This window comes from Etheostoma cragini, chromosome 7, assembly GCF_013103735.1.
Source record: "Etheostoma cragini isolate CJK2018 chromosome 7, CSU_Ecrag_1.0, whole genome shotgun sequence".
NCBI classification, from domain to species: domain Eukaryota; kingdom Metazoa; phylum Chordata; class Actinopteri; order Perciformes; family Percidae; genus Etheostoma; species Etheostoma cragini.
In genome coordinates, this window is record NC_048413.1 from 23155569 (window position 1) to 23180776 (window position 25208).

General features: G+C 39.8%; 1 protein-coding gene across 3 annotated transcripts in view; it reads left to right on the forward strand.

Moving 5' to 3' along the window:
* The window catches only part of LOC117947284 (vitamin D3 receptor A), a 67665-nt gene extending 42649 nt beyond the window's left edge, over positions 1-25016 (forward strand). For 2 of the 3 annotated variants that reach the window (XM_034876015.1, XM_034876016.1), the window contains exons 2-9: positions 4757-4904; positions 6445-6575; positions 14979-15163; positions 18395-18494; positions 19360-19537; positions 22057-22208; positions 22758-22874; positions 24275-24528. In XM_034876015.1, coding sequence (XP_034731906.1) covers positions 4759-4904; positions 6445-6575; positions 14979-15163; positions 18395-18494; positions 19360-19537; positions 22057-22208; positions 22758-22874; positions 24275-24528 — 1263 coding nt within the window. In that variant the 5' untranslated portion in view covers positions 4757-4758. Of the gene's footprint in view, positions 1-4756; positions 4905-6444; positions 6576-14978; positions 15164-18394; positions 18495-19359; positions 19538-22056; positions 22209-22757; positions 22875-24274 lie in introns of all 3 variants that reach the window. The other variant, XM_034876014.1, reaches the window with a different exon arrangement.
* The last annotated feature ends 192 nt before the right edge of the window (positions 25017-25208 follow it).

The window sequence follows — 25208 nt, forward strand, 5'->3', positions numbered from 1 at the left end:
GAGTGAAAAATTTAAAGGGGTCTGAATACTTTCCGTACCCACTGTAAATAGAATGCAGGTTTTAGGCATCTTCTCATTTGCTTCACTTTTTTAGGCACACTTGTCAAATGGAAGGTTGGAAGTCTGATCCTTGGAAATGTCCTTGGTCAAGACATTGAACCCCGAGTGTAAATGTGTGTGTGTGTGTGTTTGTTTATCTGATGAGCAAGTCGCACCTTGTATGTCAACCTTGGCCACAGTCTATGAATGTGTGTGAATGGTTCCTGTACTATGTAAAAGCTCTTTGAGTAGTCATTAAAACTAGAAAAGCGCAATATAACAGTCCATTTACATTTTACATTTCACAGACGTTGTAGCGTGAGTGGAAAAATCTGATTTAAAACCCCAAATAACTAAAAGCATGTTTGTACCTGGGGCAACAAGCTCCGCTTCGATAACCTTTACAGGTGCACTGCAGCATTTAATTGGCCATTACAAGCTGGTCCTATGATGACTAATTATGTCTCCTTTTAAACAGGCTTTGCTGTATTTTGATGCATTTTCTGAATTATATACTGTAGTGTACGTGTCATTTGTGTGGAAACAGAAAAACAAACTCTTCTCCTTCAGTAAGAAAGTAAAGCCAAATATGCTTTAGTGAATATTTCTTTCGGACACTGCGTGGTGATGGGGTCTGAATGGTCTGCACGATGGGACCAAGTGTTGACACGCTATGAGGAGGGGGGGGTTGTGAATTTTAATTCAACAAGATGGCACTCCGCTGTTGCACTGCTTAAAGCTTCGGCAAAGGGAATAACATCCTCAGCCAAAACGGACAGAGCGACTCGGCTGTAATCCGGCCTGATTATCCCTCTTACTAAATGTTTCATCTGTTGACATTAGATGGCACTTGTAGCCAACTCTGCATAGTTCTCAGGAGCAAGACGGACAAATGTGGTTACAACTGGGGATGATGAGTGAAATTAGTGAAAAGGGAAGGGAGAGATAAAAAGCAAGGTGAAACACAAAGAGGAAAAAAGAAACAATGTTTGGGATGGGATGACGTTGCAACGAATGTTGTTGCAATGACACAATAAATGTGACATGAGTACCAGTGTTTCATAGATTAAAAGTTGAATATGAATAGGACTGCAGTGCATTTGGTTAACAAGAAAAAAAGCATGTATGCTCCTGGACTAGTGTCCTGTTGAAAATCAGGAGGGTTTGATGCTGTTATGTTTTCAATATTTTGATTGTAAGGGCTCTATCTTGCACTCGGCGCAGCAAAGCCAGACGCAAAGCCCGACGCAAGTGTATTTGCTGTTTTAAGACCGACAAAGTTATTAATTTCACTGACTTTGTGTATTGATGTCCAGTCCGCACACATACACCCTCAAGACACAACTTTGAAGTGGGAATTACTCTCATGGATTTCATTTAGGCTAGACAAAGTTGGTAAAACTCTGACAGTTTGCAAAAGTCAGTTTTTAGTGTTCAGTCTTTTGCAACACTATTGACGTAGCATTGGATTGTGTAATTGTGTCAACAACAGCAAGGACTGTAGGTGCAGTGAGTGATAGGAGTCACAAGGTTGAAACGGGGCATACAAGGTGAGCAGCGGTGGGCTAGCTTGACAACAACAAGACAGTTCCACTTCAATATGGTACAACACATCATGGGACAGTCAGCTGGCTAAAGATAACACCAAGTAGTTATTCTTTGGTCAGCGGGGGATGACTTAAACAAGCTGCCGAGGCGACGGCTCTGCTGGGCCCAGTTCACTTAACAGAGGCTGTAAAACTGTATTGCACACTATGATACGTATTAACTGCAGTCCGTTATACCACCACTGTGTATTCAATGGCACTAACAATTTATTGATCAATAGTAAATGTATTAAAATTAAGAAAATGATACACTTAATAAGGAATTGTATTCATAACACAAGGTGTGACCAGGGTCCTAATTAACCTGCCGTTCGGTACGGACAAAGACCTGGGTCCAGACTTTGAGAAGCCCTACTTTTGGGAATACATAGCATAAAATACATTTTCTATAGTTTGCCAACCATGATGCTTGTTTGCAAAAAATAAGTAAATAATTTCAAACTACTATTACAATCATAAATCTATAGAATCCTATCATTAGATATATAGAAACAAGTGTATGCATGAGAAAACAGAGCAGGGATTGTTAAGGTTTTAGGGGAAGTTGAAGATGGAAGGGGATTGATTGAATTACCTGTCAGCTAAGAAGTCTGCCGCCTTCTTATTACAAACTAATCATGCTCACTATAAATAAATAAATAAGAATGGTAATTATCAAAGCAGCATGACAAATGAGGAACAAGTGAGAGAAAGCATATAAAGAGTAAAAAAAAAGAAGAAGTGATTAAAGGAAAAATAACACTAGAGTTGTTAATTACAGAGCTGGAGCCCTCTCGGACTGTTGTTATTCACCACCACTAATGAAACGGCAGGTTGTTTTGGTGGTGTTTTTGCAGATCTGCTTGGATGTTTGACACGCTGTCTCTCCAATCCGCCCTCTCTGTTTTTTTTCATTATTCACCTGGTGCTGCATCTGAAAAAGGCTGTTTTTTGTGACATGATGACTAATTGCGTGTCTTGTTTTTGTGTCTGTCAACACACTCCTCACCCACCCCAACACACACTGTAGCCTGAAATCACTCATATGTTTTTGAATGAGACAAGCCCCAGTGGTGGGTGCTGGTCCACATGCATAAAAGTGATTCTCCTCCTGCACTGAAGTCTGTCTGTGGGTGTGGGTGTGGGTGGGTGTGTGTGTGTGTGTGTGTGTGGGTGTGGGTGTGTCACAGTGTGTCCTGCTGTCCCGGTGCAGTGCTTTCTGGGTAATGGGACTGATGTTTTACAGCCAGTAGCTTCCTGGCATCTGTGCATGCATGTTAGCGTTTTCCGGGGAACTGGTGCTGAAGCTTCAACTAGCCAAGTTGTAATGAGAGCTAATGGAGTCTGACTATGTTTGTCTCCATCCTTCACTTGCGCTCCCACCTGCCTCCCCCTCTTTCATTATTTCTCTTTGGCCGTCAGTTGCTCTGCCTCGGCAGTTCCTCCAATCTCTATGTCCTCATTTGACACTGTCTGAGTCCTACTTCTATGCACGTCAGATCCCCACAGGCTATATTCTGCAGCGTGCACCCCTCCCATTTTTGTCCTCATTTAGTTGTCTTACTTGACCTCTCCTTCTCTCACACATATAATTTCTCTATAGTGTTCATGTTCAGGCTCAGATCTCTCTGTTTAAGCATGACAATAACAACAACCTACTTACCGTGTGTTTGTTTTATTGGACTTTTCCATCGTTTTGTTACACTTTGAGTCTTTTCTTGTATCTTCAACAGTTTTTATGTTTTTGACTTTCCCTCTTTCTTTCACCCGTGGACCTTTTCCTTAAGTTTAAACACAATTTACGTTTTAGCATTAGCATCGAACCAAACCAGTCAGCCTCCGGGAGAAGCTCCTGGCATGGTTCATAGTTTATTTTTTCTTTTAAATATAAAAGCCTGCAGCCTTTTTCACAGTTTCTAAAGACTGCTTCTCAGATGGTTCTGTGTAACAAACTATCTGGTGCGTCAGTTTAGCATAAAAGGAAGTACAACTTTGATTTATATATATTTTTTGCAACCCTTTGTTGTACAATGAAAATAAATAAGGACAATGGACAATAAACTGGTCACTTTTTGTCTTATGTTCCTTAATTAGTTTGACTAAATCAACATAATGACTACTATTAAAATGAAGAATGGTGCATATCGTTCCCTTCTCCTCTCATTTTCCTGTCTGTATTTTCACATCACCTCTCTAATCATTTTGAGTAGATACATAAAAGATAGAACTTTTGTCAGTACATTTAAAAACTTACTTTAGGCCACTTGTTTCAAGGTTTCTGTGTATCTCTGACTAAGTTCTTTTCTTGATAAGGCCCTTTTTTGTTTGGTCAGTTTAGCTGAAACATAATCATGAGGTCATATCAGAATATGCATTACAATTTAATTAAAGACCCTGCCAGAGTGCATTTGTCAGTCATGTTCGACCACGTTTGACCAACACTTGAAACCCACTCACCAGAACTACAATATACAGTGTTGATTTTCTCCTGCATATTTTCTCCTCTCCTTTTGACCTCCTTAAAGTATCCTTATCACTTCAATCCGACTTCAAATAGAGGATCTTTCTGTACCGATTGATATGGATTAGTAAGCTCACAGTTGGCCAGTTGGTGTATGTTACTCTACTGCTGTTTATTTCATAGGGGACGGCCAGATGGTGCGAGTTTGGAAAAAGAATGAGCACTTTCATCTTGGCAGAATTAAATGTATCAGTCATTTCTTAGCCTACGGCAAATATCCCTCTTTCTGTCATTAAACTGCCTTCCCATTAATATTGTAATTCATAATTTTGTGTGTGTATTAGTGTGTGTGTGTGTGTGTGTGTGTGTGATTAAGCCAATAGCTGTGTGAGTCTGAGTGGGGCTGCCAATGCCTTTTGCTAAATATGCTAATAGCCTGACACCTGTTTGTATAAAAAGAGGAAAATGCACACCTCCTCATCAAACACTCCCACACAAGCAGAGGAAACAAACAGATTTTTAAGCTTTGGGCGAGGTTGGTGAAATTCAAGAATGCACACCGACATTCCTCACCAATTTATAGCTTTGTGCATTTGTGTTTCATTCGTAAACTAGGAGCAGGCGAGTAGTGTCACTTAGGCTCTAAGCTCTTCTCTCTTCTTCTCTGCAGTGATGGAGCCCATGACGGTGACGACGTCGGTGGCCGGGCCGGACGAGTTTGACCGCAACGCCCCGCGGATCTGCGGTGTGTGCGGTGACAAGGCCACCGGCTTTCACTTCAACGCCATGACGTGTGAGGGGTGTAAGGGATTTTTCAGGTGGGTGCTGTCTCATAAGAACTGTGTGTCCATCTCGTCTATTTTGATGTTTTTAAATGGGTGGGGTGATGAAGTTTGTGAAGTGTGTGCGTCTCTGTTGTGTTATTAGCTGCCTGTCCATGTCTTTAGTTTGCTTCTTATTTGCATCATGTACTTTAACTATGATTTTTCTGCCGAAGATTAATTTGAATCTATACATTTCATATTCATGTCATTAGTTCTATTATCAAGTCTTATCCTTAATATGCTTTATAAAGGTTCAGAAATGAGGCTTAAATTTGAATAGATCCTCTATTACATATGAAATGAATGGTCGCCAATTACTTTTGTTCTTCCCAAATTAATTCTGAATTAACGAGACACGTTTTTTCTTGATGTTCATGTTGATGTAAGTATACATTGTGTTTGATATTATGGTATAGTAATTGTTTTTAGCGCTCTCATTTGCTCTCTCGCATTCACTCAATACACAAACACAACACACTTGTTCCTATGTCAAGGTTTCTTAATAGGATTCACAATGAAGTAGTGTAATTAATTTAAATCCCACCAGTCGAAGGGAGAAGATGCCATTCCTTTAAACAAACAAGTGATTATAGTATCAATAAAATAATTGTAATTGGGTAGAATTTAATTAGTAATCATTAAAAGTGTTGTATGTTTGTATGTACAATATGTGTACAATGTATAAATTACACATTACGTAGGCTTTGATGCTCTGTTCCTAAATCTTATGGTACTTTGTATATATAAAATAGTCATTCAAAGGAGCACTCCAGACTGCTTATTTAAGTAGGTATGGAAGTTGATTTCAGTCATTTCAAGGTCTGGATTAGTATGGAAAAAAGAAAACAAAGTATGGAAAATTGTTTCTTGCCCCTAGTCTGTTTTCTGAAAAATAAAATTCTAAAAAAATAAATAAATCATACATGCAGAGTGTTGGCTTTTGGAGCAGGCAGCCAGCACAGCTAAAATGTTAACCACTGTGTGAGAGAGTGCACGCCAGAGCGAGCTTGATGTCATCGGAAGCAAGGCAAGAAGTATGGCGTGCCACTGAATACACACTCCTACGCAGAGCTGCCTAAACGTCAATGCCTGCAAAACAGCTTTGCCCCAAGTGCCTTATAACTATTCCAAATCTAGACATCCACGACCAAATTAGTTTGAAAGTAAATGCTGCAATATCTTTAAATTGCAAATACACATAGAAAATAACCAAATGCTATGCATTCCTGAACATTTATGATTTATGCAGTGATGTAGTTATCAGAAAAGTAAAGTTAACATTCTAACATTTCTGTATAAGGAAAACATTTATTTATTTATTTGAGAGAGAGACTTGTTTGAGGGCAGATGAGTTACAGTGGAACACGTCTTCCAACTTTCTGCGTGGGAGTGTGGACTGAACAGTCACGATGGATAAATGCAAGTCTTCCGAGGGCTGGCTGTTAGAATGGCCAGTTTGTAAGAACCCTGAATGGAATATTTGAAGTACCACAGAGAATAAGCAAAATGAGTTATCTATTTGCTCTCCTTCTAGGCGCAGCATGAAGCGTAAAGCCTCCTTCACATGTCCATTCAACGGAAGCTGCACCATCACCAAGGACAACCGGCGTCACTGCCAGGCCTGTCGTCTCAAACGTTGCATTGATATTGGAATGATGAAAGAGTGTGAGTAGATTATTTTCTGATCTTTGACATTCTAGCCATGCTGCTGATTTCATAAAGTCATAGCTTGAGATGGAGGTGTGATTTTAGCTGCAATATTAATTTTGACAATTTTTTATGAGGGTCTGTGATTCGTTGTTTTGTCTTTTGTCTGGCTTTGCTATTTTGGATTTAGTTAGATTTAGTGCCGTGAAGTGGTTGGCACAGATTGCTAATGTCAGCTACTTTTCTAATCTGCCAGAAGGGGGTCATTGTGACAAATGTCGGTTCAACCGGTTGGCATAAAACCAAACGGTTTCAGGAAGAGCAGTCAGCAGCCAATAGAATCAATGTAAATGTAAATATGTAAATGAATCTGATTTGAAACAAGGAGACTACCAATGGTGGGAATACATAAGACAGGCTCCACCATATGGCAATGTCGAACTTTGTTCAAATAGAAGCTGCAAATAATAGTTTACATAATCCTGCTTTTATCCTACCAGACGGGGTTTTCCATCATTTGTGCGGTTAGGATGGTATAAATCACAGTGTACAGTAGTAATTTATCTTAACTGGATGGAGATTGCATTGTCTAATATTTTTGAAAGATTTTTGAAAGATTGAAGATTGAATTTCTAACACAGATGGATCTTTATTCTGCATGTTTACAAATTATCACTTTATTATTGGTAGTAATTACTTCATCATACATGCGTTGAAATTATTTAAATGTAAAAGAATGAAGAAGCACTGTGTTTCTTCATAACCAGTCAAGGTGCATTTGAATTCCAACAAACCAATAGGAAGTAGCACCAACAGCACTGCAACATAACCATGACAAGTAGTGGATGACAAGAGCAGAATGAAAGAGAGGGAAGGAAGGAAGGAAGCCGGGGAGGTTATAGTCCTGTTCTACAATGGCTCGCTTTCTTCAAAGAGACACACAATGGTCTGGCCCACATTTCCATTCACAAACAGACTGTGTATGTTTGTGTGAAACAGCGATAATGCAGGGCAGGGTTCAGACTGCTGATAACAAATAGCCACAGGACACTGGAGTGTCTGTATTCCATTGAGAAAAGATGAGAGAAGACTGAGCGGGAGGAGCGAGACTTATTAGAAATAAAATGGTCTCTTTGTTTCTCATAGCTCAATTCAGGTATGTGCGGTGAAGGAAGTCCCCTCTACTCACTGCTAAGTATTACAGCTGCTCTGCTGGTCGCTACAGTGTCTGCTGGACACTGTGCAGCCATTTCAAGGCAGCAGCTTTGTTCATATTCTGTACTACCAGTACAAAAACTGACCTTCTGCAAGCTCAAGCTGTTTCAAGAATGTTGTATTCATGCAAACTGCGGAATCGCTCCAGGGTGGCGCTGAGTAGAAAGCAGGGTAATACGTTTGCTTGACGTTAAAGCTTGACACATTTTAAACTTTAGCCAATGACCATCATTGTCATCTGAAGGCTGCGTGTATGTGTTATCCCAAAGTCTGTGAGTGGACTGATGTGCATTGTCAAAATGTTATGATGCAGTACAGATCTACAGGTTAGGACAATTCCGCTTCCCACCTGTAGGGGGACCAAAGTTGGAAAAGTTATCTAGTGTTGCCTTAAATATGGCTTTGCCCTGACGTAGAATGATTTACTTCCCTTCATGATAAAAGTAAAAATCCCTTTCTTTCCATTAATTTGATTTTGGAAAACTACTTTGTTTGTAAGGCATAGGCAATCACAGTCCCTTCTTAGAGCTTTAATCTTTATGAACCTGAAAACATAGAAATGGACTGTTACACTGTGGAAAACTGGTGCAAAAAACATTCAGAAGGTCACAGTGCATGCAACATCTTTGCCTCATTTTGAGCCTGTGTATCCATGTCACTGTGTCCACTCTGGCTGTGTCATTTTATCCACATAATCAAAGACACACACAAAACAAGGATGCACACACACCATGTTCCCTGAAAATGAAGATACATGCTAGGGCCAGAATGAAGTGTGGCACTGAGTTTTGATTGGTAGAACATTGACATTCAGGATGCGCACATGGGTGCACGCACACACAAACGCATACCAAACGCATGTGGACTCACTAAAAAACGACATCACTTGTACAGGTCACCAAAGACATACTCCACAAAATAAACACAAAAAACAACATGAAGATCAGTTATGACTGTACACAAGTTGCTCATCTTACAGACTACTGCCGGTGAGGAAAACACATAAATGCTTTGTGCGTATCTCTACACTTGGTCTTATGAGCATGCTCCTAACAATGACTTATTTGTGCATTTCATCAATCCGTCTCACTGTAAGTCTTGTGATTTAACTTGTGATGTAATAATAATAACCAAGTATAATTCTTCATTTTTAATGGGAGATGGTATACTATGTTCTTGAATGCATCTTTGAGAATTAATTACAATTCAGTTACTCTGTTTTATGTTTTTGTCTGCCTTTATGCAATCCTCTTTTTCTTAGCAGCTTTTTCTTAGCTAAACCACCCTTAAGTTAAAACTGTGTGTATGTGTTTGTTTGCGTGCCCGCTGTAAGCTGTGCCAGTTGAGTTGGTATAGTAAACACCCCAATGCTGTCCTTGTTTGACAGAAGTAAGATACATGCCAAGAAAAAACCTCCCTGCTTGTGTGTAGGAGCGAATGTATTTGCATGCCTGCTGTGTTTGTGTGTTTGCGCGGGCTTGGGTTCGTAGAAAGATTAGAATCACAGTAGTTTCTGAGATGTTTTAGCCTAGATGATGAATTCCCACCCTCAGTGTTTTTCAGTAACAACGCTTATTCTGTGGTGCTGCCCTCCGTTTGCCTCCGTAATTTACAGTCTTCTTCTCTCTGAGGCTTTTGAATTCTGTCTCTTTAACAACATTTACACCTGCATTAACATAAGTGCCAGATGCTTCATTCATAGTTGGATAGACATGTCGATAAAGCTTATGTTTTAAAGCATTTCCATCAATATAGATTTGGGTGATGGGCTATAAGATAGATAGATAGATAGATAGATAGATAGAATTAAATGTTGTGTGGAATACAGCACATTTGTTTTAGCAGTAACTGAACCAGTAAATACTATGCGAATGAAGGAAAGAAGACTAAAGTCCACACAAATAAGACATTAAAATTGCAAAGTAGATACAGTCTGAATGTGTCCCATTTATAGCCCATTTATTTCTGCGACCATGTACACTTCCAATATGAACTACTGGTAAGCCATTTTCCGAGACACTGGAATGTGTGGGTGCCCTGACGCCTGACTGACCTGAATTCACCTCCTGGAATATCACACTCCCAGGGCAGCAGTGGAAAAACATTGGCCCCACACACCAAATCCAGCTTGACATAATATTGCACCAAAATGTGAGTGTTAGCAGCATCCATTGTGTTTAACTGGTCTGTCGGCTGTTTAATGAGTAAGCTCGCTGTGAACCTCTACTACATGTAGACTCTGCCTTTCACTCTTTGCCAGTGTTTCTGGCATTACCTGCTCTCTCTGTTTGCCTTTCTTTTTTGGCTTTCTTCTCTGCTTTCCAAACAGCAAACATTTTTGGTAAACTGCTTTGCGTCTGCCAAGAGCTGTGGGGTGGTCAAGATGTTCCTTTGATGCTCTGTTGTTTTTGTGGACACCTGCCTTAATGATGCCATCTAAGGCTCAAACTTGGCTGGGGACTGACCGATTCAATCATGTCCCAGCCTTAGAATAGCTTCTTTGACGGCCTGTGCCAAACTTTGACCAAACGGTGCCTATTCACGATTGGGCTTTGTGCTGCAGACTTGGATGTCCTCACTAGAAGGAGTGGTTTGCGGCAGTCCTCTTGGACTGGTTGGACGTTGGAGTGTAGCCAAAGCAGCCTAATTAATGATAATGGGTTAAAAGAGATGAAAGCCAAGAAAATCCTTTGGTTAGCTAAGCAGTCAGATTCATTCAGTTGCCTTTTTAAGCCTGTGTAGCCAAACTGTTGTTGTTGTTGTTGTTGTTGTCTGCATTGCTACAAAATGCTGTTATGTAACATTGCTTCTGTGGTTGCAGTACAGGGTGCAGTCTACTTGAAATACAGTTGTTTACAGCTTCCAGGAAAACAGCCAGTATTTAGTAAGAGGTGCATGACCTGAGCTTTATTTAATTTAGAGTCATTTGTGCCGTCTCATTGGCCTCCTTTTATAAAAAGTTACTGTAAAGACTGAATTTATTTGGTTTTATACCTTTGATTCAATTATGCACTTATAATTGTCAAGGTTAAAAGCTTTGCCACAAATCATTACCACAGTTTAAGCAGTTAAAAGCAAATTTAGAGGTTACCATAGCTGAAAAACACAATAGTGGAAGGAGTTATTATCCTGTATTCAGCCGACATGGACAAGGTGTCTATCTCTTAAAAACGACACATATCATGCCCATGAACCTTAACTAATGGCATCATTTGATGGAGCTAAATTTAATAAAGTAGAATTAGAAGAGTGTCTCTGTTGCTGCTAGACCGTCCGACCGTATGTGCTTGGATTGTGACCTCATGGCTCTGGGCTTGGCTCTCTGTGGCCGTCATGCTGTCTGTCTGTCTGCACAGTTGAGCGCATCATGGGTAATCAGTCACTGTGGCAGAGAGTCAAAAGGATAATATGGGCAGAGGCATTTAGGGGTCAGTACATTACTCCAGCAGTGACTCAAAGAACCAGGGTTCAGACCTGGATGACAAAAATACTAGATGACAGTGGTGAAATATTACTGAAGTATAGTACATTGTTAGTTACTGTATGTAATTGAGCAGTATTTCTATATTATGTGCTTTTTTTTGTTTCTTGTGTGCTATTTTTAGGATGCCAGAAGAATACTGAAAAAGAAAACCGGTTTGCAATTAACTTGCTAGATATTGCCATTGAGATATGAAATTTGGTTTACAAACTATTATGCATCCTTGTCTTTTGTTCAGTGGTAAATATTTGTTCTGAATATATAATAATTGTACAGTTCTCCTTGTGGGTTTTGCGCTTATGTGTTCAGCAACATCAAATGATAGTTTGAGTGACATAACGCTCTCAAGATTCAAGACTAGCTCGCCCTCCCTCCTCTTCATCCCGTCCCCTCCCCCTCCCTTCTGTGCTTCCGCGCACTAACCCCCCAACCTCCAAATTCTTCTTGCCAGTTTTGGGCTGGAAAGCTGGAACACTGTTTGTGTCTGCTTCGTGGTGCAGGTGGGCACATTTTGTTTGGTTGCTGTTTGTAGACCCTGGAATGTCTACCGAGACCGCTTTTTTTTTAGTTTGTTCTGAGGACAGGCAGCTCAACAAATGCAACAAGTGGTCTAGCCTAAAACTCGCGAGACATCACTTAGAGCACCTTTAAGTAATCAACCTGCTCTTTTTACAAAGTAGTGTAATGTAACAGAAGGATTTTTTTTTCAGACCACCTCATTACAGATAAGATATCCATATATGTAACATTTAAGCCGCCTGTTATTCATCTTTTTTAATATAATCTCTACAGGCACACTTGTATTCTCGGGTTTCCTGTTTCACACCACAAGTGGCTACTCTGCAACCCACAGACAGATGTTGGTCATACTGTCGGTTGCTGAGAGGCGTCTTTAAAAGAAAATTATTGTACTTGCAGTGCAAGTTAAAATTTAAATTTATGAACGTCAATAGATTAAGGTGCTGTTGCTAGTGTGACTAACTCAGTGTAACGTCATAAATACGGTATAAAATGAAGTGTACTTCATTTGATACCTTTTTTTTTCTACTTCATTCAATACCCATCATGGAAGCACTCCGTAGTATAAAATGCCACCACCACCAGCTGCTGGGATAGTGGGCCAGTAAGATGTGGTGATTGGTTGCTGGTATTGTTTGACTGTAAAAGTTTTGATACTACTTGGTATGGAGTTGTTTTGGTTGATTGTTGGTTGGGTTGATAGGTGTTGGTTGTTAAATCTGTTGCAATAGATAATATCTGTTGCAATCTGTATTAGTATTAAAGCAATGTAATGCTCCAAGACATGTAGAAGTGGCATGCAAACCCATGAATCCCCAAAAGATCTTCTCATCTAGTCAAACCTAAGATAGTCATTATAAACAGTACATGTTACCCATTCTACACCACTGTTCCACTCTGCCTGCAGTCTCTACTCTTGCAGCATGAATAAGGCAAAATGTACTTTAATATTCAACGCCCGCCACATCAGCCGTATGAAAAGGCAGCAGACACGACAGGCCTTTTCTGCGTGCCAAGCTCACAAGATGTATGTTTAGGGAACCTGGGATGGAAATATTTAGAGCTTATATTACAGCTCTTTCACCTAGTTTTAAAAGCTAACTTTGTTTAACTACTGACAAGTAACACTTGTTTTTCTTAAAGCCACAACCAATATTTAAACTGTTTTCATTATTCCTGTTATTGTAGCCATTTCAGGCAATATCTTTGGATCTGAACACACAGATATTATGTATCAACATCCCTCCTTACATGCTATGAGTGAGCAGACACTTCCAGTTTTTTAATATTGCTTAACAACAGTGGGCACAACATGTGCAAAACTCTGACTACAGTCTGCATTACCAAAAGTCACCTGAACTAAACAGTTCACTTCTTCTGCAGAACTCCTTCCAAGCAACACAACTCTCAACTCACGTTTCAAAACAGACTCAGTACAGCCAATCACTTTGAACAATGCTCACTGAGATAACTAGAGTAAGAAGAGTATAAACACTAACGTTAAACCGAAATAACAAACTTTCTCATCTTTACAGTTTGAACAAGTTGAGTGACACACACTACTCAATAGTTTCTCTAAAGAAAATATATAGATTTAATCTAATTTACTAATTTTTGGTATGAGTGAAAATCAACAAATGGCTTCAATATAGTGTTTTATCTCTAGTAATTTCTGGAATTACTGGAAAAAATACTAAAGGTACATAACAGTAACCAGTAATTAGTGTGACTGGTCCTGCCTCTCTCCAGCATCATGGGGCAAGTTTTTTTCATCCCGTTGGATGTCTGCATTATTTCTAAATACTGGAAAATGTGGTGTTTCTATTGCTTTCCCCTCCATTACTTTCTGAAAAACACAGTTTTACTACATCCATCCATCCATCTTCGACCGCTTATCCGGTATCGGGTCGCGGGGGCAGCAGCTCCAGCAGTTTTACTACAGTAAACATATAATGTTTTTCACTTTTTTATAGTATGTAACCTCAGACATCTGACCTGGACATATCTTTGCTCTTTTATTTGTTTCACTCAAACAGGACAGTGTATAATTGTTTCATTGTTTTAGGTGTTTGTATTAAAAAAAAGGCTTTCTGAGCTTTGTCTATATAAATACCGTAGACACCTGCCTAGAACTTCAGCTAAAATTGCAATTAGCAGTGTTTCATAGGCACCAGACTGAAATCTATTCTGTTTTGAATGTGAGGTTAACAGTTGTAACAGCAGTATGTTAGCATTTGAACAAAGTGCTGTAGAGCCACAGTGTTGTGGTTAAAGTCATGGGATAAGTGTGCAGAGTTTTAAAAACTGTGTTCAAGCAATGGGATAGGAACTAGAGTTTGGTCCACATGAACTGCTGCTGTCCACACTGTGGTTCGAGTTTTGCAAGTTACTCCAGTTGTGCCCACTGTCATTTAGCAATTGAAAAAAACTGTAATGATATTACTTGTGTATTTGTCTTAACGTCATCCAAAGTGCTGTTAAGGTAAACCAGAAGATCTGCTTTTCCTTCATTGTGAGTCATCATAAGTTTATCTTCCCTGTTTCCGTTTTTTTCTTGAAACTCATTGTAATTAGGTGGAAAAAAAAACATTAAACCCAAACAATTAAATTAACAAGATGTTCATACTACCCCGATTGAATAAAAAATGATTACATGTTGTTTTTATCATTCTGTTTGTTGTCTTTGGTGCAGTATTATTAACCACTTTAACACGAAACTTGGTCACCTTCTTTGATTTAGTTCTTTCTGTCTTTTCTACTTGTGCGTGCGTGCGTGCGTGCACGTGTGTAAATCTGCACTTGTGTTCTTTCACTAGATTAGACACAATGAGAAGAGCCCAGAACAGTTACTCTTTGTGATACTTGGGGTGTTAATGGAGTTACCTCTTGACTAGTTTGCGGCTTTCTGTCTTTTGATGAATTTCAAAATATCTCTTTCCAAAATGCATACTATCAATGTTTGCATTGACATGAATGAAAGCCATTGGTATGAGGAATTTAATTTATGATGTAGGAACAGTTAAATGAATGTGGGAAGGTGTGTACATTGCTAAGCTTTACTGATCTGCTTCTGCTCCATGTTTGTTTGTTTGTTTGTGTGTGTGTGTGTGTGTGTGTGTGTGTGTGTGTGTGTGTGTGTGTGTGTGCTGGGGAGTTCATTTTGTCAAGATTTTTGAATATATCTTCTATTCCATCCTCTTTTGCAGTCATCCTGACAGACGAGGAGGTTCAGAGGAAGAAGGACATGATATTGAAGAGGAAAGAAGAGGAGGCAGCCCGGGAGGCGATGAGGCCACGTCTGAATGAGGAGCAGGCCCGGATCATCTCCAGTCTGGTGGAAGCTCACCACAAGACCTACGATGCCTCCTATTCTGACTTCACCCGCTTCAGGGTTAGTCCAGCACAAAGCCAAACCACATTCACATCATCTTCCACTTAGCCAAAGTCACTATGTTATCCACCTTGAATATGGGTGGAGCAGGTCATGATGCCATGCAGCGGAAGAGAAGGTTTGCTGATGCACGGCATCAGGCCAGAACACTACATGTTCCAGTAAAAAGCTAATTAATAGAGAAGCAATGTTTTAGTTTTTTTCAACAAGAGTTGTATACAACGCTGTGTTCTTGATAAGCAGCCTGCCACCATAGAAACTAAATTCCCTAGAGGTAAAATGGTAATGAACGGATGGAGACCACCTGCTCTGGAGTACCACTACACTACAGACCTTGGCATGCTCCGTTTTATGATAGTAATTGGCTAAAGTAGGCTACTATTATAGATAAAATACTAGGAAAAGCTGCTACTTCTGTATGTTTGATCAGAACAGTAAGCATGTAACTGTACTATGTTACTTAAACCATGACTACCCAGAATTCTCAATTTGGTTTGGCTAATTAACTTTTAGTAATCAGACGGTACATGGGCCAACCTCTAGCTCAACCAGTAGAGTGTCCCCCCCATGTAGGCTGAGTCCTTAGCAGCAGCACGAGTTGGAATCTGACCCACGGCCCTTGGCTGCATGTCCTCCCCCCTCTCTCTCCCCCTTTCTTTCTTCAAGCTGTCTTGTCAATTAAAGGTGATAGAAGCCCAAAACATACTAAATAAAGGAAAAAAACAGACAGCACATATGGACCCCCATAAGGTGGGTGTCTAGGTTGTAGTTCTAAATGAATGAACCAGTATTTAACTTTAGGCAAAGACAACAGTGAGGTTTAGCTCTTGGAGCTAAATCTGGACATCCAATCCAACTAAATATAGGAAAAGACTTAAATAGAGAACCTAAATGACGTTAGCCACAGTGAAGTTGATAGTCTGAGTCCGAAGAAAACAGACTTGTGTAACAGCTTGCAGTTTCAGTATAGAAGCATACATTGGACCTGTTTTAGTAGACAGCAGAACTCTCTGATTCTTGTCAGGATTTTAAATGGCTGTTTCAGCCTTGTAAACCCCTTCTTGTTTGGCTGAGTGTTGCTTAGCAATGCAACCCTGCGGCTCAGGAACTGTAGCCTATTTATAGTTTTATTGTAATTTTTTTTTAGATTATTTTTTTGGCATTTTTAAGGCCTTTATCTGTATAGGACAGCTTAGACCCGAAAGGGGGGAGGGAGGGGGTATGGCCGCTGCACTGAGGAGTACACCTCTATACACGGGTGCCCGCTCCACCAAGTGAGCTTCCCAGGCGCCCTGATATTTTTTAATATGATTTGGCATTTTGTTGGCAAGTGGCTATCGTATAAGTATAATCACAATTGTGTAATGCATACTCAAGGGTGAAATCACATCAACATTTTGGTTTCTTTGGTCAAAACCAAAATCCCATTGGAGTTTGTTACTAAGTAGGTTTTCACATACAAGGCATTTGCCTTGGTGTTTAAAGGCCCTGGAAACCCACAAAGGTGTTTTCAGTTCTTTTGGCTGATTGAACCTCTTTCCAGGACTGTGTCGGTGTGTATAGACTGATTGATTGGCATGTTCCTGAGTCTCCTGTTAGCTCTTCAGCACCTGTTAGTGACTTAATAAATTCCCCTCATAGCTCTGACCTACCTTCTACCTTAGCAGAGGTCTAATCAACCAGAACAACTGAAATCACCTGTTTCCATGTTTAAAAAAGGATCTTACTCTTTAACAGAAAGGTTGATCTCCTAAGAAATCCTTTCCCAATTTTGCCAGGCACTTAGAATATTAATCCGAGCCTGTCAGAGACAAAACAAGCACTTTTGTGAAGATAAATGCAATCGGGACAATTGCCGTATTAACTTACACTGTGTGCTTGTTTTGCCGCTGCTGACTGCAGCGATCTTGCTTAATACTAGACCAATTTCAAAGATTATTGTTCCCATCAGACAGAAAAACATAGGAAAATAGAGTACAGGTTGGAAAAAACGGTAGTTACCCTTTAATGTAACAACTATTGTATAATGGCATTTTTCCACTGCATGGTACCTCCTCAACTTGCTTCAACTCTACTCGCCTTTTTTGGTTTTCCATTACAAAAAAAAGTCCCTGATACCTGCTAACGGGTACTTTTTTTAGTACCACCTTAGTCGAGGTTCCAAGCAATCTGAGGCGATACCAAAAGGTGACGTGAAGACGGGGTTGTCCTGAACAAACCCAGTTTTTAAATAGTTTAGCCAAGTTTTTTTGTTCTTTTTTGCTGCCTCCAGCTTCTTTTAAACTAAATGTATCTTCTGGTTGTGGCAACAGCCACATGCCAAGAATGAAAGACAAAACACCTTTGACGTTCTGTACGTGTCGTGTTAGATAACAACACACAACAGTTTACAAGTTACTTACACCTGTAACGCGAGTCACCAAAGGCACTTCTCCTCCCGACAAGGGCACCGTGTTTTCTCCCTTCGATGTCATGAGCTTCATACTTTCAGACGACATTCTCTCTGCGAACCACAACAGTTTGGGTCGTGCTGAGTACATGAGATGGAGAATGCAGATTAGATGGAACGTCTGAGAAAGTCTTAAAACACTTTTGCCTTTGGTCTGTGATTTATTAGTGCAAAGAGTGATTCCAGCACACACTGTGCAGGCAGCCATAACCATCATCTGAATGGGTGTCACTTTGAACTGATAATGAACCTTACCAGATGAAGCACTCAATCACCTCTGATCAGTCCAAAAAAAAATCTAAGGTATCCTTCAGAAGTGATTCACAATTGTTTTTATAAAGTTTAATAAAATGGATGCATACTTAATAAGCATTGCGTTAACCCTCATGTTGTCCCTGGGTCAAATTTAACCCGTTTTCAATGTTTTTGTATTTCAGAAATATGGGACATCGAAATAAGGGATATTGAAATAAGTGCCAAAAATGTTGAAAAAACAGACAAAGCATTGGGAAAAGCGTAAAAAATGTTGAAAAAAGCGACCAGAACAACAGTAAAAAAACTTCCAAAACACTGGAAGAAGATGTAAAAAAATGTTGCAAAAGTGACCAAAATGTTGAAAAAGAACCCCGAAAATCATGAAAAAAGACTGAAAAAAATCAACAAAACTGTTAAGAAGTAACAAGTGTTTTTTTCATGGTGGACAGGAAGGCAACATAAAGGTTATGTTGTGAACGTATTACAGCAATATATTAATATTTGTGTTTCTCTGTGTGTATTCGCAGCCTCCAGTGCGTGAAGGCCCAGTAACGCGCAGTGCCAGCAGAGCTGCCTCCCTTCATTCCTTGTCTGATGCCTCCTCTGACTCATTCAACCACTCACCTGGTAAGAGTCTTTCTCCTCCTGTCTTTGTTCATTTTCATACTTCAGGGTTAACTTAACCAAGGACATCCAGTTGTTAAGGGGTGTGTTGATTTAAAAATGCATAGACACACCTCTGCTTTCATACTGAGTTTTAGTGCCAATGAAAGCCCATCCATCATCTACAGTTGAACATCTACTCTTTTACCCAGCAAGGCTCCTCACTAGAGAAACTAGCACACATCAAATGCATGCCTATTTGTTAACCTGACATACTACTTGTTGTGTTTAATGTTTTAATCATTGTAAAGACTGTTTTGTATGTATCTCTCTACAATGTTGTCCTTGTTCTATCAAATAGTTTGCCGTCAAATATCCATCTAAGTGTGTTAGTTTGCGCAAAAGTGCCAGGGTGGGCAGTTTTTAGTGCAATTTGAAAATACGGAATGGTTTTGTTTTAATTTTATGTTGTTTGATGTTGATATAACAGCACATTCAAAGTTTTTTAAATGTCTGAAAAGGTCTGTAGTTACCAAAACAATGTTTTTTTATTTGCCTTTTATACAAACAAATCACATGTTAGGTTGTGTGTGAATATTTTAGTTCATCTAAGTGTTGTTGTGATCTAGATTTTCTTTTTTCTTATATTGCTCATTTTAGCCCCAAAACTGTACTCCTTAAAGTTAGTTGACCCAAGGTAGTAGCTAATGGGAATGCTAATAAAGAAATAAGCTGCTTGCTCACACTATATGTGTCTTGGCTTGTTTTAACCTTTTACTGGCAGTTGATATTTCTGTGTATAAAATGCTTTCTTCCTTGCCCTGCTCCTGTCCTCTTTTTGCTTTCTTCCTCTCTGCCCCCCTTGCTTCCTAATCCCCTCCTCAAACAGAGTCTGTAGACACCAAGATGAACTTCAGCAACCTGTTAATGATGTACCAGGACGGCACTAGCAGTCCAGACTCCAATGAGGAGGACACAAAGCTTTCCATGCTGCCTCACCTGGCAGACTTGGTCTCCTACAGCATCCAGAAAGTCATCGGCTTCGCCAAGATGATCCCAGGCTTCAGGTAAAAAACTATGTACACTGCAACGATTGCTGGTAGATTGTGAGGTTTCATTACAGGGTAGCAGCATAGATTGCTGTCTACACAGTGTCTTTTTATGCCTCTGCATCGGCTGGCTAGAGGCTTTGTGTTTTTTGGGTAGTCTGTCCGTCTGTCCCATTCTTGTGAATGTTTTATTTCATTGAGTTGGTGACACTAATCTTGAAACTGTGGTGATTGTATAGATCTTTTGTGCCGCTGAGTTGAAAATGTTTGTGAACATCACACGTCCTCCAAAAAATACACTTTACACCTTTTTATACCAAATGTCTTCACAACATATATATGAGTCTAGACGGATGTGGATGTAAACTGCAACTTGACTGGTTGGCGGAGACATACAACCGTAAGGCAGTAATTCTAGTTTATTTTAGGAGTCAACAATGTAGATTCTTCTTTAGTTGTCAAAGTAGGGCTTTTAGAAATTTTATACATATATAATAATGCTTTCTAAAAGCTAATATTGGTGGACAGACCTTGATTCTAAGTTTTTATTTGACAACGGCACTAAATCTCTTGCCACACAATGTTAAGTCAGCTTTAATGGCCTTTGCGTGCTTCTTACTGAATCTAAAATTACACCTTTGCTTTATTTAATTTTTAAGCTGTAACTATTTTGATAACACATTTATCATTTTAGTCATCAATCAAGCGAAAATGCAAAGCATTGATATGCTATTTGATAAAAGAATAGAATTAGCTGCTTGCTTCACTATTTTATGACATTTTATAGACAAAAAGTATAAATGTAATAATCAAAATGTGTCATGTAATCTAATTAAAAGAAAAAAAGAAATGCTAGTTTGAACCCTAATCTGACTGCTGAAGCTGACCTGAACCTTTGACTGGCTCAGTAGAGCTCTGATATTAGTGCAATATATGTTATTATCCTCAGCTGCCATGAATCACATTCTGGCTATGTTGAAAATTAAACTTGATTACCCCTTCAGCTATCTGCTGCTTTATTAGAGTTCTGGTAATGATTTGTTGACCAGTAAAATGCTGCAGGTATCCAACCAGTAGCACGTACACACACGAAGGTTAGCAGCCTGAACGAGCTCCCCACCTACACGCAGAGCACATTGATTTGCTGCCCACATGTATGCAGGACATCATTGGGTATAGTGAGATGCTATTATCACAAACAACAAAGCTCTTCCAGGAATACGCCGGAACAGGCTGTGGCTTTATGAATGCATGCTGAGCTAAAAGAGAAGTTTGTAAATGTATGCGCATACAGAGACCACGTAATAAAAAAAATAGAGGAGACCCAAATGGGTATACATAATGCAAGCGTGTGTGTTTGCATGTTAAGAAACAGAAATGAAAAACTGACCGTAATTGTTTGGGGGCAGCTTGCTTTATTTTTACCTACATTTATTCCTACTGCCTGCCTTGTTGTGGACCTGAGTCTCAGTTGTGTGTAGTTCAGGGGATATCCGTTGGGAGAGTCTGGGATCCCTTTGTTCAACTAAAATATCAATCTGGACCTCCAGATTAACTCAAATTAGACACCTGCAGCTCAGGGTGTAACCAGGCCTTTTGTGAGGTTTGTAAAGCACTTCTTGAAACCATTCAGCTCAATGTGTGTTCCATCTTACCTTGCCAGGTAATAAATTCAATGGGATTTGTATCGTTCAACAGTATTTGAGTTGGAAATTCAGGCCTTAATAATCAACAAGTTTTCCTTTTAATAAAAATTGTCAAAATGTCGCTCTCTATTCAGTCAGGTCTTAGTCCTCCGCAAATATAGTACTGTTTGAAACTTACTTAGCTACTTTCTATCTATGCCTCATACACTGGAACACTGCGGTAATTCCATGTATTAATTTCTTCCTTGAAATAACTCTGGTGCAACTTTTGTAACTTCTTTACATAAAAGAAACAAAATTGTGTGTTCAGTCAGTGTTTATTTGCCATACACTGCCAATGGACATTTGCTGTACTTAGCTGATAGCAGACACTGACACCATTTGTGTGATAGAAACTGAGAAAAATGACAGAAACTTGTTGTTTCTGCCATGTTTCTCTGTTTCTGTCTGCTTTGCTGTTCAGTCAGTTCAGTAATCTTTTGCTTGAGCCTCATTTATAATTTTTAAAAATCACTGAAAGACTTTACGGTTGAAAAAAGAAAATGTCTGTAGTGGTTACACTGTTGATAAACTACCTCAAATATACTGTATCTTTGGCCTTTCTGTACTGCAATGTGTTGTTGTATTGACTGTGTACACAATACAGTCATATGTGTTATAAGCTGATATTTATCGGTCTACCTCAAAAATTTGCAAGCAACTATGCAGTTCCTATGTAAATCAAGTAAAATGAATAAGAATTTTTTTTGAACAGTTGATACAGTTAAAGTTGAAGTTAAAAAACAAAATGAAGAAACAAAAAGTATGTTGACGCTTGTGTCTAACTGTCAACATGAATACAGTAACAGTAATAGTGATAATAGTAACCGTATCTGGGACTGTGTGTTTCAGAGAGCTGACAGCAGAAGACCAGATTGCTCTGTTGAAATCGAGTGCCATTGAGATCATCATGCTGCGTTCAAACCAGTCGTTCAGTCTGGAGGACATGTCCTGGAGCTGCGGTGGACCTGACTTCAAATACTGCATCAATGACGTTACAAAGGGTTTGTTGCATCTCACTGTCATAGTACCATAGTGACACTAATGAAACCGCATTTCATGTGTTTAAGAGAGCCCCTTTTATGCTATTTGTGTCTATTAGTGTGTTATAGTTTTTTTTGTGTATGTGATGGATGTTTAAAGTAAAAATGGCTGTGGGGCTCCCACAGACATTACTTTTTCTCAATTGCCTAAAAACGGCTAGACCCCATTCCTGTTTGAATGCAAAGGAGCTGATCAAACATCAAGCACTGCCTACTGCCTATCTACACACACTTGCACATTACTATGACGTTTTGACTTCAGGTATTTTCATGGAATCAATAAACAGAAACAGAAACACACGCACTGTTCTTATTCACTGGCACATGCAGGGCCGTCTCTGTCCGCAATGTATAAATAGACACAGATACATAGAGAGTAATGTTTCTACTTTGAAGCAACTGCTGTACTGTGTAAGTTTGTTTTGATTTATAAATCCGTAGAAAGGCACAATATAATGTGTCCCTGCCTTGGACTCAGTATAATTGTTATGTTTGTGTGGTCCTCCATAGCTGGTCACTCCCTGGATCTGTTGGAGCCGCTGGTGAAGTTCCAGGTTGGTTTGAAGAAACTCAACCTGCACGAGGAAGAACATGTGCTGCTCATGGCCATCTGCCTGCTCTCCCCAGGTACTGCTTGTGTTTGTTTGTTAATTTGAGTGTTCATGTTGTAGGTTTATTCCCGGCAGAGGCATTTTTTTAAGAGGAAGATTGTTAGTAGATTGACTGGCTTACTAACAACGCCACATCAGGAAAGTACAAACGGTGTAGTACAGGGTATGTGTTGCCCAATAATTAGTGTGTTTTTGATGCTGCCAGTAACACATGAAGGAACATGAAGTTACCAAACAACGTCAGAAATGAATGTTCGCAAGCCTTTAGTGACAAGCTCACAACAGCAAATGAACAAAAGCACTGATTGAGGTCATTGAGCAGCAAGGCCATTTCAAGAATACAACCCATTCGCCTTCTAAAACATTTCAAAGTCTGTTTTTACTGTTTAACACCATTGTGAGTTAAAGAGTTTTAATAACTGTTATATTCAAATTTCTGTTTATGGCCTTTCAAAATGTAAACACAAATTGGAAAAAGATAAATTCATCCTATAAGAGAAAGTAAAAAAACAAGAGCAGTGATGGAGTCCATAAAAATGTGGATTTGCTTCTGTACAATCTGTATATTTTTTAGTAGTAAGGCTCAGAAAATCCCTTGGAACAATCGCCCTCTCCTCTGTCCATTAATAAGCCAAAATTTTTTTTCTGTTCTGGAAACTGTTCTCGAGCATGTACCACTGATCCCAACTGATGTAATTTCTGAGCAAACCTAACTTATCTTGAGAAAACAACATATGTATAAAATAGAATAAGACATGCTTTTTTGTCAAGGGAGAAGTTTTGCTTGGGCATTAAATGTAAATATAAATGTGCTGCATTTATATAGCGCTTTTCTAGTCTTAACGACTACTCAAAGCACTTTTACATCATACAGGATACATTCACCATTCACACACATTCATACACTGTGGCCGAGGCCGCCGTACAAGGTGCCACCTGCTCATCAGACAAGCATTCACACACATTCACACTCCGATGCGCAGCATCGGGGGCAACCATTTAAACTTAAAACAATACGTAGCCACAAGACAGATACACATGTGTAAGTGAGTTAAACACTTACATGTCACTCGCATGATAACTAACTAACCAAATAGGAATCTGCAAAGTAGTTTTGATGTATTTTGTGCTGGAAGTGTAGTATACATTAAAATACTCTTTGCCATAGCCAGCCAATATGATAATAAAGTGCGGGTTTTTGAAGGAAGTAACAACAATAACAAAGTAAACATGTCTATACACCAATGATTACAGTCCACTACAACAAAACAACCAACAGATTTTTTTCCCCACCTGAACTTTACTCTCCTCTACCCTCTTTCTGTGCCCCTCCCTCCCTCCTCTGCTCTGTGACCTCCCTCGTAACGGGCATGCGCACATTCCTTCCACCCCGCCATCTCCGTTACCCAATGGCAGATCGTCCTGGTGTCCAAGACCACGGCCGCATCGAGCAGCTCCAGGACCATCTGTCAGAGACACTGCAGGCCTACATCCAGGTCAACCACCCAGGCGGACGCCTCCTCTACGCCAAGATGATCCAGAAGCTGGCCGACCTGCGCAGCCTGAACGAGGAGCACTCCAAGCAGTACCGCTCACTTTCCTTCCAGCCTGAGCACAGCATGCAGCTCACCCCGCTGGTGCTGGAAGTGTTCGGCAGTGAGGTGTCATAGCAGAGAAGGAGGCACGCTCGCATACAAACACACACTCATCACACATCACAGGACACACAGGACGACCAACCAATCCTAACCGCCTTTTCCCCAAGAGAACCCCAGCCCTGATTATACCTGGACGTGAGGTAGAAAGATGGATGATCAGATAGGGGGAGAGTACCCTTCAACCCCTTCAGCATCTCTCCATCCTCCTCCTCCTCCTGACCTCAAGCAGCAAGGCTCAGATGCCTGGACCTATGAATTTATAGGTTTTAAGACTTAAAATGCTCTGGATTTCTGCAGCACCTGGATAAACAGATTATATTTGAACCTCTAGATTTGCAAAAAAATCACTGCATTAAATGTCAATACATCACGCAGATGTCCTGACTCGTGGACATCTGGAACTGACGGACATCCTGATCCTCTCCAAATTTAGAAACTCCAAAAAGGAAGATCGCCTTTTCTCATCACCACCTTTCCCCCGGATTTCACTGCTGAATTCCTCTCATTTCTTCTTCTTTTTTTTACAGCGAAGACAGCTTGATGGATGTGAGTGTCGCATCCCTTCTACCATCATCCTCATAACATTGTTCACATCATCGCAATGACGGACAGAATTAGATACACACATTTACATCATATAACCAATGCTGACACTTGTGAGGTACAGACACATTGCTAGCAATGTTACTACA